General features: G+C 55.6%; 1 protein-coding gene across 3 annotated transcripts in view; it reads left to right on the forward strand.

The window, feature by feature from the left end:
- The window catches only part of LOC122386334 (ras GTPase-activating protein raskol-like), a 137,008-nt gene that overhangs the window by 58,697 nt on the left and 60,794 nt on the right, over positions 1-17,517 (forward strand). For all 3 annotated transcript variants that reach the window (XM_043375438.1, XM_043375439.1, XM_043375437.1), the window contains one exon: positions 3,351-3,552. In XM_043375438.1, coding sequence (XP_043231373.1) covers positions 3,351-3,552 — 202 coding nt within the window. The remainder of the gene's footprint in view (positions 1-3,350; positions 3,553-17,517) is intronic.

The following is a 17,517-nucleotide window of genomic DNA, read 5'->3' on the forward strand; positions in this document are numbered from 1 at the left end:
CGGTTCCCGCCAGAGTGCCCGCCATATCCGGCCGTAGTGTGAGGTTTTGTGCGGTCGAATTCGCTCTACAGTCGGTCCCCTCGGCTCTCCATTTGTCCTCCTCTCTACCTGCTGCTCTGTTCTCAGCCTCTGCTGTGTTGTGTATGGCCAGTACAACAGCGCAAAGTACAATTGTCGTCGGGTATTTAACGTACCGTCGGTTGCAGGTCGCCCTGACCTTTATTGCCGGACCGTAGTACGTTTGCTGGGGACGCTCAGCTCGCCCCAGCCGACCCCACCCGCCGCCCCTGCCGCTACCAGTGCCGCCTGAGTGGCAGGCCGGGCGATTAGACCGAAATTAGCCGGCTCGGACCGCGCGGCGCCGACCCGGCCGCTGCGTGGGAACCGGCGCCCGTGTTGATGTGTTCCCACATAGAGGGCCGCGCGGGCCGCGATAATGGCTGACCGGAGTCCGGCGGGGGCGGCGCGGTGACCCGGCCGGTCGCCGAGCGCAGACCCAGGGCGCCATCAGCACCCGAGTTTGGTGAAATTGTGGTCATTTGAGCGGCGTCCGACAGTTTGTTTATGAATTGGCGACTAATTCGGAGGCGTTGGTGGTATTTTCGGGTTCGATACGGGACCGGAAGTTAATTATGCCGATCGCATAGGATGGGGTATAATTTAGCCCGATGTTGTGGGATGCGACGTGGTGTGACCGGTCATATGAATATAGGAAGACGAGATTAATCGGAACTGGGGTCGCCCATTTTCCTGAATGACTAACCCACTGCGGCGAGTCAATTATATGCTCCGTGCTGAAATTATAGGGACCGCTGCTGCAATTCACTTCCGACCAACCGCAAGCGGAAAATGATGCTCTTCGTGACTAGGACAGGTGAAGCTCCAAGCCGTCTTACACACCCGTTCCCCCAGCTTTCCGCTATGTAATCCTTCCCGTTTCCGGATTGCCGACTCGCAAACAGTCGTTGCACTGCGGTTTAGTGGCAGAACGGTGACATCTGTTTCCCGCTCCAGGTCGTCTGAGCCGGGTCGCTCGAACTCCTACGTGCGCTGACTCGCTTCTCTAACCCGCTCCGGTCGTCGCACTCGGTCCGGGCCATTTTAAATCCTCTGGTTAAATGTAAACTACAGTGCCACTGGGCCCGCGCCGGCGGCCGGTGTGTGCCGCCCGTGAACTCCGAGGAGCCGGGCCGAGCAGAGGGCCGCTGTGATCAGTATGCAACTCGGCCCAACGGCCGGCTCGCAGTTGGTAACGGTGCTCGGCCGGCGCGGCGCTGGGCGGAGGCGGGGTAAACGGTGGGGGTGGGGAGGAGAGGTGCGCTATCAGAGCCCGCCGCGGACGGAGCTCGCAGCGCAGGTGATGGGGCGGGCTCGGCACGCACTCGGCTGCGTTCGAGAGCCTCACCCCGTGCCGAGGGGTGGCTGAGGTGGCGGTACTGCAGCGGTGATGGCCCGGTGATGGCGGCGGGATGACGGCGGCCGCTGCGGGGAAATGACGGCGGCAGCGGAGAGGGGTGATTGCTGACCATTTACAGTCCTCACGGGTGGAGACGGGCGCACACTCAGCCGGCCGACGCCTCCTCCGCCGGTCCTTCTGATGGTGTTTGTGATACCGCGGCGGCCGTTGGCGAATTCAGCCGCCCCCGGTCGATTGTTCTGATTGACCAGGTGGCTGAGAGAGGTCACAAAGGTCGCACACCGCGACTGTGCGTGCGCAAACAAATGCGTGCCGATAAGTCGGCAATATGACGGGCGCCGTGCGCCCCACATCTGGTCTCAGTCGTTATCGGCCACAGCAGAGGCCCAGTCACCTATCGCATCGTTTGCTTTTCGTCTGAGATTGGTGGATACCGCCGCGATAATCAACTCTGCCAGAACAATAGACTCGGGTGGCTCGGTCTGGGTAAAAATTCACTGACAGACATCGCACCGGACAGGGGTTTTGCCGGGGAAGCAGGTGAACTGGTGACTCAGTCATCGAAACACGTTTGTAACCGCGGTGAGTCACTGTCGGACCCGACCGGCGACACCGCTGACCTGTCCGCGGTCCCGGTACGCCGGTCTGCCTGCACCGTCTGACTGTGATCAGTCATGTGCCAGTCTGGCTGTACCGCAGTCAGTGTGTGACCGTGACCGCAGGTTGCCCAACCCGCTACCGACCATTCGCGACCCGGCCCTGCCGAAATGGCTCGGCGCGCTCGTCAGATCCGGCACATTTCGGCGAATCCAGGTCGAGTGCTGCGGACCGACGGGTGCGGACCGACCCCGCCTCTGTTAGGACACTTTGGGACAATGATGCTGCTGCTGCTGGGGCCTCAGGGCGTCATGTAGCGCAGCCGAAAGAGGAGGTGGGGCGAGCGGGGGCACTGCTGTTCTGAATGATTCCATACACAGGAGCTCTTACAGGCTACAGCGAACGTTTAACACGCTTGACATAACCTTGGCCCAAGGAACAATCCAGGTCAACAACTTAAACGGCGATACAGTTTTCTCTATGTCGTATTATGCGCTTACTTGAATGACCCATCATTATCTTGCCCTAGCCTCCTTTTACTTAAGTGACGTTTTAATTGATATGAATGGAATAAATGGTGCTACTATCTTCTCCATTTTCATTCCCAGTTTCATGCATGATATTTCATTGTCGGCATGAGTAACTTAGCTGCAGCACGTACGTTTCTCTATGTTGCTGAATGCGACCTCGTTTGTAAAGTATTTCAACCTAGTCTTGTAAATGTCTAGGCATACCTAGCCGTTAGAAGTCTCGCAGCAGGTGTGTCATTTATATAGCCAGTCAATAAGCCAACAACGTTTTGCCTCGTTAAGACGTTTTATTCGAAACAATGCATTTGCATGCAACCACTCATATACCTAATTTCCCGTAGTCCGCGATGCAAATTTCATTCAGCGGAACTGAGCTACCCTTCGGTATCTCCTTGAGGTCAGGAAAGTCACACAGCAATCAATGTTCAGTGTTCACTTCTGTACCGAGTGATTTACATATCCAACACCCTGGCTTTCCGGTTTAGGTACTGCAACAACGGTGTCAGCAACCACCGCCCTGTGAATCGACCGTCACCTCGTTGAATCATAAAATCAGTGTCACCTTGTCCACCGCTCTGGCATCTGTTTTGCGGCCTGTTTCGCCTGGTGACCTCTGAACCTCCCCCCCCCCCACACACACAGATCGACCACTCTGTTCCTATGGACTTGCCGCGTGTGCGGCTGGACGGCGGGGGCCTGCCGCTGACACCCTCCCCTCCCCCCAGATCGGCGACTCGGGGACCTGCCGCGTGTGCGGCTGGACGGTGGGGGAAGGGCCTACCGCTGACACCCTCCCCTCCCCCCAGATCGGCGACTCGTTGTTCCTGGACCTGCCGCGTGTCCGGCTGGACGGCGGCGGCAAGGCGTTCAGGAAGCAGTGGGGCTACGACCTGGCGCCGCCGCCGACCCTGCTCGAGGAGGAAGAGGACGAGGACGAGGACGGCGAGGATGACGTCAGCGAGACGCAGTCGCTGCGGGAGGACTTCTTCGGCAGACAGTCGGCTCTAGGTCAGTCCCGACTCCCGGTCGGAGGGGGGGGGGGGTGAGTCAGTGACTCGGTACCAGGAGTTTGTATTCTTTTCTCCGTTTCGTTAGCTTGTAATTGACGCACTGATATAGCACTCGTCCACTCTTAACCGTGGTCCCATCCCATGTAAGCCTAATTACCTACCACAATGCTTCTCAAAACTTTCACGCTATCTTGAAAACGTCAGTCACATCAACCAATCGTTACTTTGAGATTGAAACTGCACGTATGTACAGGTCTCGCGAGATTAAGCGGTAGGTTTTGCACTTTTACATTTCCGGTTATATCTCAGAAACTAATCGATCTACGATGAAGCCATTTTACACGATCATGGCCGGCTTGTTACCCAACAAGTCGATCGCATCTTCAACACTTAAAAGCTTAAGACGACGAAGATATAGCCTGAAGTACACTAAATTTTCTAGGTGCAAAACCTACCGCTAAAACCCGCGAGACCTGTACCTACCTAGGCTCAAATCCAATCTGTTTCAAATTCCAGCGATACGAAACTCGATTCTCGACTCCATCCTGCTTTCAGGGAAATTTAGCGCAGGTCATACCTCAATTAGGTAGGCCTACCTCCAACCTCCAACCCCACATCTTCCATTGACACTGACAGTTCGAATGCAATAAGAGTCCGACAATTTGCCTGCATATGGCTGTGGCTCATTATTCTTAGTTGAATGGACATTCAATGTTTTTTTTGTAGTTTTCGCCGCACAACCGTCTCCGGCATTTAGTCGCATTGTGTAATAAAAGGATAAAAGTTGCAAGGCCACGGTATTGGTTACCGTCGCTGACCGCTAATTCGGTTCTGTCCCTGTGACCATGAAAGGCATATGTTTTCTGGTGAATTTAGCATGATAATAACAAGCTTGCATTGCTGTATCGGTAATTAGTCAAACATTAATGACACACAAGTGGTGAATAATGGGATTGGGATGGCCCTTAGGCTGATCACTCTGTAGGATTGGACCGATGCTGCTGGCACCTACTGGCCGATATGTGGTCGCCAGCGCCACCTACATAGTGACGGTACCGACCTCGCTAATACACCAGGCGCTACCGCCACCTAGGGCGATAATAGCGCCACCTGCGCTAGGGTCTGGCTCTCCAGATGTCGCTGTTCAAAATTGCTCATATGCTCGGTTATGTTATTCCTGATGATAAGAATGTGCCATGTTATCCATCGAATTGGCTGCATTCAAAGCTCAGGCTCTCCTTTTTCAGTCATAGGCTTAGCAACACATATTAAATTTTAAGCTTCAGACCATTACACAAACAACTTCAGCTCTACTGCACACAAGATCAACGGAGAGCTTGCGTCACCTGCCAACCGCGTACCTACCTACTACCTTACCTAAGGCTGATTTATTTTTTCAGACTTCAAGTAAACGAGTTGCACCTGTTACCAGTAGGTTTAATGCCTTCTCTGTTTGCAACACAGACATATGCATTGTAACAGCGAGGAGCTAGGTTGAGAGCAGTTATGCCGATCTTGGCTGGCCGTTGCGCAACGTGGCTGCCACGCACCAGCAAGCGGAACGCGATTAGGTGTAGGCTGTATGAGCCCGACGCATGCAGCAACTGTTTTGCAACGCGGCCGAATATCTATCTGACAGATAGCCGTCTTTGCTAGCAAGAGGATAATGCCTCGCAATGTTATAAATAGTGGTATGACAAATGAGCAGCAAGCATGCATTAGTCGAGTTCTCTTGACAAATTTCATCTCAACGTCATTGTATTTGCAGCTGTCATTGTATAATGGACTCTGGACAGGGTTATATATCACTGGAATTTCGCAGCAGCTCTCATCGGATGGTTGTTGATTGCTATGCTTTGTGCATTTACCTACTGCACACACTACCTTTATGTTCAGGGAACCTCGGCAGCTGACATTACGTAGGAAGCTTTCATCTGTTCGAAATTCGAATCGTCGACTGATTATCAAAACTTCCCCCGTATCGAACCTCTGCCTCTCGAGTCTCGCGTAGTTGTTTATCCGTATTTTTATCCCTCCAACTCCACTCCCATTGGGCGGGTGTTGACCCTCGGTGCAGCTCGGGTCACGTGACCCGCCATGCCTCACCTGCTGTTGGATCACGTGACCGGCTGTGACGGGCTCCGGCCTTGATGAGCCGTCATCAGTGTGCGCTGATGAGGCTCCCGGCCGCCGCGCCGCGTCCCGCTCTGAGACCGGGACGGTGCCAACACAAGCGGCCGCCCGCCGCGGCCCGCCCGCCGGCCGGCGGGGACCTCGGCTGGTGCCCCGGGACGCGACTGAGGCGGTCTGTGAGATAGATCGTGCAGCGGTCTGATACGTGGCTTGCAGGGGGTTTTCTTTGGTCTAATTTGAACGTTATGTCTGCTTTTCAGTAACTTTTGATTGTTGAACGAGAGGACAGATGGGTGATCATTTCACTGCGTCACTCGTTCGGTGTTCTGATTAGTAGGTATCTTTGACTGAAAAAACTATCTTTGACTAAATGAAGCGATATGATGAGCCTTGCTCCAGCAGATATCTACATACAAGCTTTAGAGATCCTATGAGCTCCACTCGCAGCACGCTAACTGCATCACCGAACCGTTAGGTACCTACCTCACGCGTAGACCATCCAGCCCAGCGATCCCTCTCCATATAGGTACGTCCGATAAGAAGTCGTCTCATCCGTCTACTGATTGTCTGCGTGCCTCTCCATCATATGGTGTGTCTGTCTGTATGTGTGTGTGTGAGCTATATGTGTGTCTGTGTGAGTGAACTGACCGCCGCTCCACAGGCGCCGCTCCAGTAGCTCCTGTGAACCGTTACGACCACCGCACGCAGCCATCTGTCAGAGAACAACACCCGCTCCCTGTCCTCACAGCCAGACATACAGACGGCACGTGGCCGGCGGCCGGCCGCTGACACCCCTCCCCTCCCCTCCCCACCTCCCAACCGGAGCTACGGAACACACCTGGCGCGTGGGAGGGGAGGGGAGGGACAGGGGCGGGGTGGGGGACTGACCCTCGACGAAACATAGGAGCACTTACATTAGTAAACAATAATTACCTGATTGATTTTGTCATTCCATGGCTAATTGAGCTGAGACGTTTTAGTAAATTTGTGGATCTCATTGGATGGAGCGTATTGATGCTCCCAAAGCCTTGCTAAGTGAGCATCAGTTATGCATCACTGCATAACTTGTGTGAATGATATGCGCATTCGGTGGAGACGTTACACGGATCCATCATGTAATGTAGAAATTCAGCAGGCTCCTACTTTGTTTTGTCGTACGTGACAGATTAGCCACTTTGATATTCTAATCTCACTATCACCTCCGATCGACACATCCGGTCCACCTCCATCTTCTCCGGGTCCAGCGAGCTGTGCCGTCTGTAGAAAGTGGACATTTCCGCCGCCTTATCAGCTTATGAGTGCCCTGCTAAAGAGTCTCCCTTGTTTGGAAACTTCCTTGCTGACATCAGTGAAAGAAAAAAATCTAATGATAAGGTAAACGCAAAGTTTGCGCTGATTTTGAGTTTTGCAGTGCACTACATTCAACCTCGTGTCACGTCAACTGAAAACCCGGTCTCGGGTCCAACTACCTCGCCGAATTAGCCTTCCATTGGCGATGAATGAATGGAGGCCGGCCGGTTCCATCCATCGCCGACCCTCCGGTGGTGCTGTCTGCAGGACATCGGTCTATTTGACCGCGGCCGACCACCCGTGTACCGCTGCCGGGCCGCCAGCGACACGGGTAGACCGTTTGTCCGTCTGTCTGTCTGCCCGTCAGTCGAGCGGTAGCTGCACTTTGCACCCGTGTTCTGTTCGTCCGTCTGTCGGCCCGTTCGTGTGTGAATGTGCCCAGATCGGCGCCAACAAGCGAAATGTCTTCTAGTGCACCGGGAACGGTGTCAGCAGTGCAGATTGCACTGCATTTGCACTGTCCAGACCAGGCCGTACGCGGTGTACAATGCTATCTTCATTTTAGCGGGACAGTCCATGAGAGAAACTCCCACTTATGTGTCGTCAACTTAAGAACGCGCATTGTCCACTGTGCAGTCCACTGGCTCGTGAATTCATAGGACACAATGTGTAGCCAAAGAAATTGTTCTGCTAATGCTATCGTGATATCTGAAAGTTGTGACCAACATCTCTGGGATGTTTCTGTTGAAACGCTTCTCTATAATTTCTCTCGGACCGGCTCGCTGTCACCTGAATGCTGCTGGTTTGCTGGTTTAGCCCACTCTGGTTTGCAAACCATGTCCGATAGTCACGGTTCGTGGTGAATGAAAATAATCCCGCGCAACCCACGACAACTTGATCAATGGTAAACTAACGGCTGGTCGTCGATCTGGCACTGCAAGCGTGCCGACAACTCGATTTGTAAGTCGCCGACGCGGGCTCCCCGGCACACTGAAAGTAGGTGACGACTTTCGAGAGACACATCGCACCGTCAGCGATGCGACCCGAAAATTATCTTTGAGATTCGCGGTGGCGGATCCATCGTCCATGAAGCAGCTGCGTTGCTCCATGTTCCCATAGAGATACCCGAGAGATTTGGCCAGTCACAGAAAGTGCACCGATCCCGCTCAGCGTGTCGACCCGTCGCAAACCGATTTGGCAACGGGAGGATAAGCTTGAACGTAATCTGATAACACTGGCTACTAAACTAAACATGATCCGTCATACATCTGAGATCCAATGACAGTGTGCAAACACGGGCCGCCGTCGCCTCACGGTATTCCAGGTCGGTGTCCAGTGTTGCCTCACAGTTACCAGCAAACGGTGGCCTGGCCGTATCACCGTATCTGCAGACGGTACACTGTATTACCACACCCCACGAACACAATGACACCGCTCTCCCCTCCCCCCTCTGGGTGGCCGTGACCGGTAGCAGACCAAGCGCTTCACGTTCTCCGTCACATTACGGCGCTGACATCACGGTCGTCACGTGACGTCACAGTCGTGACTCACGCCGTGACAGGTGACGGGGCGGTCGCTGCAGCTGGCGGTGGAAAGGTCCCCGGTGGCCGTGCAGTCGTCCCCACTGTCCACAGACCGGTCCTTTCTGGTTTTCCTGCCGCCGCTGTCCGTGGCGCGGTGAATGTGTGTGACCACCGGGCCGCTCTCCCTTTGAGGAAATCGCCGCAAAAACAGGGCCTGTCACGCTAATTAGCAAGTCAGCCCCGTACCTCGGCGCCCCCACCTCGGCTGTGGGCTTTCTGTTCCTGGAGCAAGCATGAACTTCCTTTGTCATCTGTTTTATTTATAACCGTCCTATTAAATTGACGTTCGGCTATCTTGAGACCTTTGAATAGCTTTCAACGGCTGACTGTCGTTGATGTAAATTCACATAATGTCTTGCCTTTCTCATCCTTCAAATGAGCCCTAAATGTTCTCCCAGGAGCTCCTGATGCATCTGTCATCCGTTTTTAAATCCTTTCCCACGGTCGGTGCTAGTTTACGTTACGTTCTTCCTCATCCGAGACGGTGTTTCGCCGCCTCTGAAACGGTACCCAGCGAAGGAAACGTGCGCCACTGACCGTGAGATGTGATGCACCGCGTCCGAACGGCGCTAGCCGCGATACCCGGCCGCCGTGACCGACGGTCCGTCCCGCCGTGACCGACGGTCTGTCCCGCCGTGACCGACGGTCCGTCCCGCCGTGACCGACGGTCTGTCCCGCCGTGACCGACGGTCCGTCCCGCCGTGACCGACGGTCCGTCCCGCCGTGGACGTCGGACGGCATAGGAAGCTCGACGGTGGCGACGCTAGGTGTGAGCAAAGGCAGACGACACTGGCGGCCGGCGGTGGTTTTGAACGACGGCAGGCGTCGGTAGCAGACGGTGGCAGACAGAAGGTGGCAGACGGTGGCAGACGGCTGCGGCAGACGGTGGCAGGCGTCGGTGGCAGACGGCGGCAGCCGGCTGCGGCAGACGGTGGCAGACAGACGGTGGCAGACGGTAGCAGACGGCTGCGGCAGACGGTGGCAGACGGTGGCAGACGGCTGTGGCACACGGCGGCAGACGGCTGCGGCAGACGGTGGCAGACGGCTGCGGCAGACGGTGGCAGACGGTAGCAGACGGCTGCGGCAGACGGTGGCAGACGGCTGTGGCAGACGGTGGCAGACGGTGGCAGACAGAAGGTGGCAGACGGTAGCAGACGGCTGCGGCAGACGGTGGCAGACGGTGGCAGACGGCTGTGGCAGACGGTGGCAGACAGACGGTGGCAGACGGTGGCAGACGGCTGCGGCAGCGGTCGGTCCGGCCGTCACATTGGACCATCCGCCCGGTGCCGGTAGCGTCCCGTTAGTCGGTGTCGGCTTACTGACGCAGCGCGCGGCCGCGCCAGCCGGCGGCACACGCAGCCCCGCTGTGGCACGCGCCTGCCACTGAACGGAGTCGCCCACGTTATGAAACCGACCCTCAAACGTCCGACGGTCTTGCGGACGATCTTCGGCTGCGGCTGCTCGGTCCCGTTTTTACCGTCAGTAAGGAAAGTGTTGTCGAGCTAAGTTTTGTGTAGTTTGCTTTGACTGCGACAGTTGTGAGTGCCTGATAGGTATGGCATCTAAGCGTGACTTGACAATGCCCTGCCAACATAAATTGGCACGTTTGATCAGTTCTTTCAGTGTCCTTGCACGATTAGAAAAGTGGAAAATATGTGTGCCATCTGGTATTTTCCTCTCCTTTACGCTGAGGCAGATTTTTGGCTCAGTTCGGCTGCTTACCCCTGTGGCCAACTCATCCCCAAAGTTGATTTTTTTTTGTCTGCCACTTTCGGCGCTCTCTAACCCTCCCTCTCACTGTCACGTGTCTTTCTTGACTTCCGCGTCTGCTGTGCGCTCCCCTGCCCACTCGACTGCCTTCTCCTAATTACGGAGCTCCCTTGAGAGCAGCACCTGGCGACATTTCTCTCCGTCCGCCGCGCCGCAGTCCGGCGAAGGTCGGGAAGAGACCGCCGCTGCCGTCTCTCCTGCCACCACCGCTAGGCGCTACCGCTGCTGCCACGGCTGGCAGACGGTTCCGCGACAGCTGGACGATGACAGTGTGCGCCGCGAGACTCCGCGGCACGGCACTCCGGAACGGAGGGTCTTCGGAGTGACCGGGACGGGCCGGCCGGTACTTGCCCTGGCGCCGCGCCACGGAAACCTCCTGAGTGACCAGACCGTGCACGGAGAAAAGTCCCTCGTGCACTGGGTAAAAAGCGGCTCATTTGTTCCCGTCAGGCTCGCTGGAAACTTGGAAAGCGGTTCGTGGCGGCCCGTCCGGCGTGTCCAAAGGAAGTCGGTGGCGTGCATATGGGCACGTCGCTCGGTGCATGGCGGAACATCGGACCCTGCTGGCCTCTTCACGTTCCATTGCCCCCTAACATCGGCGTGGAACGCTGAAAGCGAATGGACGATGTGGCCTGCAGTGAAAGAACGATTGAGTTCATCGGGCCAAGGCAGACGGCATGCGGCATGAAATATTCATCACGGGCCGACGCCATTTCGATTGTCACGGTTAAGTGATGTGAATTGAAATCGTGCCGTATTTTCTGGCCAGATGGTATTGTTATCAGTTGGAAAACATTCTCAATACCTACTTAGTCAAAATACAGCTGTAAATGGTCAGCGCCAACAGGCTGCAAGCCCACGATCTGCCGATAACAGCCGTTTCACTGTCACAAGACCACAATTGCCATGCTCTAAAGTACTGGCAACGGACGTACCTATAGTAATGCGGTTGCACGCTGTGCATGCTGAGCGGAGTGGTGAGTTCTCTGGCGAGTTTTTCATCCGACGGCGGAGTAGCTGAGGTGCAACATGCATTATTTATCGGTTACCTTGTCGTGTCGGTGAGGTCGGTCCGTGGTATGTCGGTGATCGGTGACAGGACGGAAGTCGGTTAGAGTACCCTTCAACGTCTCTTGACAACGCCATAACACTCATATAAATACGACGAGTAGTTCAGGGTTAGATTGGCACAATAGGCAGCTGTGAAGGCTGTGCAGTTGTAACGTCAATGAGTAGTGTTGGTTTATTCGCATCCAGCAATAGGTATTTACTCGCGGCAGGCAGCATCCGGGACCACTTTGAAGTTCGATCATTTACAGCACTTCTACTAATTCGAGCTGAAGTGCCAATGCTGGTGCCTCAAAAGGTTGCAACCTTGTGCTGCAATAGGCTCAGAAATAATGCTTGCCGCATCCAATTCTACGAATTTAGAGGCGCGTCATCAATGCTTTTGTCCGGACTTTGGTGAGGCAGATATCCTGGTTATCCTGCTTAGTATTCAGAGTCGTACGAACCAGCCAGAATGCTTTATCGTCGACGAAAGTAGCTGATCACCATTCTCAGCAGGGACCCATGGGTAATGTTTAGTCTACGGCGCAGAAACTCCGTGACCTTTTCACCGGTTCGGTTATATAATCGCACCTATCTGGCCTGAACGCTACCGGGCCGCTCGCCGGAAGTTCAGAGTGGCAGCGTTCAATGTTGCAAATTTGAGAAACTATCGGTCGGCATCTAAATGTCATAGCGCCATCCGCACTCGCCGCCGGCTTTAACGATGCGCCCGTACCTTCTGTTCAAAGTTGGACAAGTGCTTGCAAACCCGCTCCATGGCCTCGCTCAGTGCCCCTGTAGTCCTTTAGGTTCGGTATGATCTCTGTCGCACTATCAGACGGGGTAGTACCGCCGCCCTCAACTTCCTGCTTAGTCCGGTCCCAAAACATTCTTATCGTGAGTGCTTGGTAGGTATTCTGACTTCTGAGTAGGAAGTGGTTGGAAAATCCATGCTGATTCGTTACAATTGCTAGCTCATACTTATGCATGCTTACTTGTAAACAGAAGAACTCCCTATATCATGGCCGACATATACATCTAGTAACCCACATGTGTTAGGGAATTCCGTACATTACACCGTATCACCGCCAACACAGGTGGTACCCAGTGTCACTACTGTGTCCCCTCCGTCACGGACGGTCCCATGGCGCCACACGTGGCCCGTTACGCCGGCCGAGTGACGCCGGCGTCACAGTGTGACGGCGCCGGCCGGGTGGCGCCAGCACACGCCACCCAGGACCGCCTCCTCCGGTCCGCCGCTTCCGGCTTCCCGTCTGCCCGGCTCCGCTCTGCCGCCTCGGAAACCGCCGTGGGTAACCGGTGCGGGTAGCCGTGGGTAACCATCGTGGGTAGCCGTGGGTAGCCGATGTTGGAAGCCTCGATGGAACGCGGCGCAGACATTGCCGTGGAGGATTCGCCGTCCGGGGGACCAGTCACGAAATGTTACTGGATGATACCGGACTGCGGTTATCAAACCTACAACCGAGACCTCACGAAACGCGATGTCCGGAAATTATTGCACAATGCACAGTACCCGGGCGGATTTCAAATTGTGCTGTACTGGAATGTTGCAAGCTCGACCGGATCTGCGATTTGGTGCATGTTCTGCTTTCTAACAAATACGGTCCGGTACGCATGAATGAGTATTGATACAAGCCGTGAATTTATTTCAATGTCTGATCGTACATAGAATTTGAAAGGGCTTTTTAGGCTAGACAGTAGTATGCCTGACCTCATTGTTGGAACGTCTCAATTTCGTTCCCAGCTGAGAAAAAAGACGGCATCTCCGAATCAATTAGGTCTGCCCTCGGTTCCCCAAACATTTGCTATTTACGGTCAAACTGCTGATGTTATCGTCTGCGTTCTCATATAAAGCGGCCACTAACGCCACTCTATCTTTGGAGTTAATTTTGTCGGCTTGTTTACGGCGTCGAGTTATTTCAAGTATGGTTTCACTAAGGACTTTGAATCCTCAGAAATATGCGCATCATCCCAAATTCTCAATAACATCTAGCCGACACCGAGACTCAACCTGTGAAATATAACAGTATTTACTTTTTAATGGCACTGCGTGAAAGCCTTGCTTCAGACCATGCAGTGCTAGATCCCAAGTGATTGCATATTCAAAAACATGAACCTGAAACCCAATTAGCTTGCATATGAAAGAGTTTGGCAGCGGCTCGGACTATGTACACTGAACCGGTAAGAATTAAGCGATGCTCTTCTTGTTGCCCACCCGGGCCAATGTTCCCTGTCTGGGGTCTGGCAGGGTGAGATGTTGCACCTTTCCGACTCACTCGGACACCTGTCGCGGCGTCTAACACTTGGTCAGCTGTCTGCCGCCGCAGTCTGAACAGTCGCCGGCCGTCTTATACAGGACAGCCAGGTGTGACTGTCTGATCCGAGGAGCGGATTTGAACTGGGCCTGGCCGCGGGCACCGGATTCGGGTTACGTCCGGCGCTCAGAGGCCACTGCCAGAGACCGCGCTGGTGACGGCACCTCAGTTCGGCAACCGGCTGATGGAGAAGAGAGGATTATCTGTCTCAGGCGGACTGCCAGCTAGAGCATAAACATCGGAACGACATGCATGAGGGAATATGAATGAAATACAGCGAAACGTGGCCTCGCTGACATGTGTGAGGTGTGGAGACTGTGAGTTATTTTATCACGACACACGGCCGCAGTGTGTTTCGCCACAGCGAGGTGTGAGTGTGATAACCCGCGCTCACGAGGAGTGGTGAGCGTGTGGTGAGCTGAGTTATCACTCATCATCCTCCTTTGCACTGTGCGCACTATCTTGCCCGAGTCGCACCCGACCTCGTCGCCACCCGTCACGTCACCCGTCACGTCCCCCGTCACGTTTTCCGTCACGTGGTCTGTCACGTTTCCCCGGTCAGTGGCGGTGACGTCACGTGACTGAGTGACGGTCCGTCACCGGTCCGCCGGCCGCTCTCCGGTGACGGTACGGTACGGTACGGCCCGGCCCGTACCCGCCGCCGTCCGGCGGAGAGGACGGTGCCGCCGCTCAGACAGGCTAATGATCTCCGTCTGGCCATCGCCATCCATCAGCCGCCGAGCCTCAGAGCGGCAGCTGAGGCAGAGCGGCCACGGAGCCCAGAGTGGCCGCGGGCCGGCCCGCCCGAGCTGCGAGCGCCGCACCGAACACTGGAACCGAGCCCTCGAGTCACTTCCTGTGCCACAGGGGAGGGCGGCGCACCAGCCGCATCTGCCGCCCGCCGCCGGCGCTCAGAGCTCACCCGGAGAGTGTTGACCTTCGAAAATAAACCCGCCCGCTCTCTGTGTGTACCTGCCGGTTGTCAGTCAGCCTAGCAGGCGGCGCATCAGACGCGCGGCTCGTCATCCCCGGACGTCTCAGAGGGCTGAGCCGGCGGACACAACGGTCGGCGGCCCGCTGCGGCCGCGGACACAGGAAGCGGCTTATTAGGTCGGTCTGTACTGCATGGGAACTGGAGTGGAAGGGCAGCTCTCCTCCGGCCACCAGCTGACTCCCCATCACCGGTCGTGGAACTGCGCTCACGGGATCTAATTGAACACGATCTGGAGCGTGGCGCAACACCGCGCCGGCCAACTTCGAACGTCGAGTACCGGTCGGGGTAAATCTGCTCAGACCTGTACAGATCTGCTCTCTGCGGCGCGGTAAAAATCTCGTTTCCCGGTAGGGTTCGGTTAGGCGGTTCTCTAATCCGCACCGGCTCACGCTAGCCTGTTTGGTGGTGACGTCAGTCATTTGCTCGACGCTGGCGGCTCGGCTGGGAGTCGGCGGGGCGGTGGCGGCGTCCCCCAGTCGGTACCGACGGCCTGAGGGGGGTGCCGGCGGCTCGCCAGGGTCGCCGGTGTCACCTGTGTCAGTGGTGTCAGTCGTGTCACCCGTTAAGTGTCAGTCAGAGACTGAAGGTGAGCGGTGCCGGCGGCAGCCATGGCCACCGAGCGGCGGGTGCTTGTCAGCGTCCTCCGCCGGCTGCCCGTGTGCCGCGTCTGCTTTGGAGGTTAGTTGGCGGCGCCGGTTATTATCACATCAGTTTATGACGTCACTCGTCCGTCAGTGACGTCTCTAATCCATCAGTTAGCGGCTTCAGTCCCGCCGCCCGCGACGCTAACTCGTGTGTTTGGTTGTGTAAACTGACGCTTTCGCCGCCTGTGTGGATAGCCAGCTCATTGCAGAACGGCGCCTCTGCCGATTGCCGGCCGTCACTCTCTGACACCGGCCCGGCCCGGCCCGCCGCCGTGCCAAGTTTTGAATTCGTGCCGGCGCCTTGTCAGTTGGTGCTTGTTTAGGGCATCTAGCCGGATCCTGGCCCAGCTATTTTAGTCCACAGACTAGCAGAAGGTCAATTTTGTTAAAAGGCTTATCAACAGCTCCACCGGCGGTCGTAGCGATTTTACTTGCCCGATCGAAGGGTCTGATTCATTTTAAATTCGCGGCGGATTGCGGCCGGCCAATATACTGGCCCATGAACGGTGGCGCCGGGGTTTTGATGAGCGGGGCGCTGGCGGGGCGATCAATATCTGACTCAGTATCAGCCGAATTCCGGCCTCAAATTCCCGGTGGCTTGTTGGGGTGCAGATAAGCCGAGTTTGAAGAATGGCACATGCCGTCTGCTGAATGACCAGCCAGCTACATGAATGTCCGTTTCACCCACTTCACAAAGATAGTGAGGTCAGCGAGGTCTGATTTTGTCAGTTGGAACAAGCCCCGTCTGCAAATTATCAGATGTGTGCAGCAGAGCATGAAAGAGAGTCGGTAAGAACCTCTGTTTGCCTACGCACATGCCTTACAATCTGCTCCACTTATCTTGAATGCACACTTGTTTCCTTACAATTTAAAGTTTGCAGGGAAATTGGGGGGGGGGGGGGGGCGGGAGGCGGGAGAATTCGCAGCATTGTGCATTGGGTATACCAGCATACCTACATACCTGCTGTTTGGTCTAACCACCGTCCATCATCAAGGGCTTTGCGAATGATGATGCTGCCGTCATAAAGATATTCGACAACGCCGCGTATCTGAACGAATCCCTCCGGGCTATGCACACTATGCTTGCATCAATTCCCGCGCTAAAGACAACAAAACGTTTTATTCGTCCTTAGATGTCCATTATGGAGGTCATTATTTCCGTAGTCGCGGAGGATGCCGTCTGCCGTAAGATCCTATTCTCCGATACAGCGGACCCATCCGTCACTGATGGGCGTGTGCGAGATGCTTTGATCGCACCTCACCGTGTCTAACTTGCGCAACAAATAACGACAATTGTATTATCCGGTGACGTCAGTGACTTCGTCATCACCCCGCGCACCTAGGCGAGGCGAATAGCACTTCATTGACTCACCGGAGAGATAACGACGTGTAGCCCGCCCCCGCCCCCGCCCCCGCCCCCGGTATCCCGTGCCGCCCCGCCCCGTGCCGCTGCTGCTGCCTATCCCGCCTGACATCTGAACAGCTGTAAGGGGCACCGTGGACAGTCGCCAGGACCACGCCCCTCGTAACCCGCTGCCGCCGGAAGCGACAGTCACCGGAACGCCGACCGACTCGAGCACGGCCGTCTGTCTGTCTGTCTGTCTGTCTGTGTTTTCGGGGAACGGAGCGCCTGTGCGTCATGCATGCTAGGGAGCTTGTGTTATGATCCTGAATAATTCGAGGCTGAAGACTGCGGGCGAAGCGAAGTGTGTGATGACGTGATAGGCGTCATCTCCCCCGGGAGGCGATGACGTGCTGCCTTCACCCGGCGTCATCGGCCGTCATCGGACAAAACAGAACGTTGGCTCCTGCCATTTTGCTAAGGAATTGAATGGAGTATCGAAGTTACATTCTAATTTGCTAAACGAACTTGTTTACTCGACACTGGTTTAACAATTTACGAATAGTTATAGGCTTTGCCATTTTGACGTATTAAAGACTAGGCGGCCATGATGATAGGTGGTCTGCATTCTGAGCACTGAGCTGCGCCGAACCGTACAACAAACCGTGCCGTGCCGTTCCCAGTAGCTAAGCATTGTGCCGTGCTGTGCCTTGCCTCAGCATTGTGCCGTGCCCAGCCGTGCCTTGCCTCAGCATTGTGCCGTGCCGAGCCGTGCCTTGCCTCAGCATTGTGCCGTGCCGAGCCGTGCCGTGCCTCAGCGT

This window comes from Amphibalanus amphitrite, unplaced genomic scaffold, assembly GCF_019059575.1.
Source record: "Amphibalanus amphitrite isolate SeventyFive unplaced genomic scaffold, NRLGWU_Aamphi_draft 000247F_arrow, whole genome shotgun sequence".
Taxonomy (NCBI): Eukaryota; Metazoa; Arthropoda; class Thecostraca; order Balanomorpha; family Balanidae; genus Amphibalanus; species Amphibalanus amphitrite.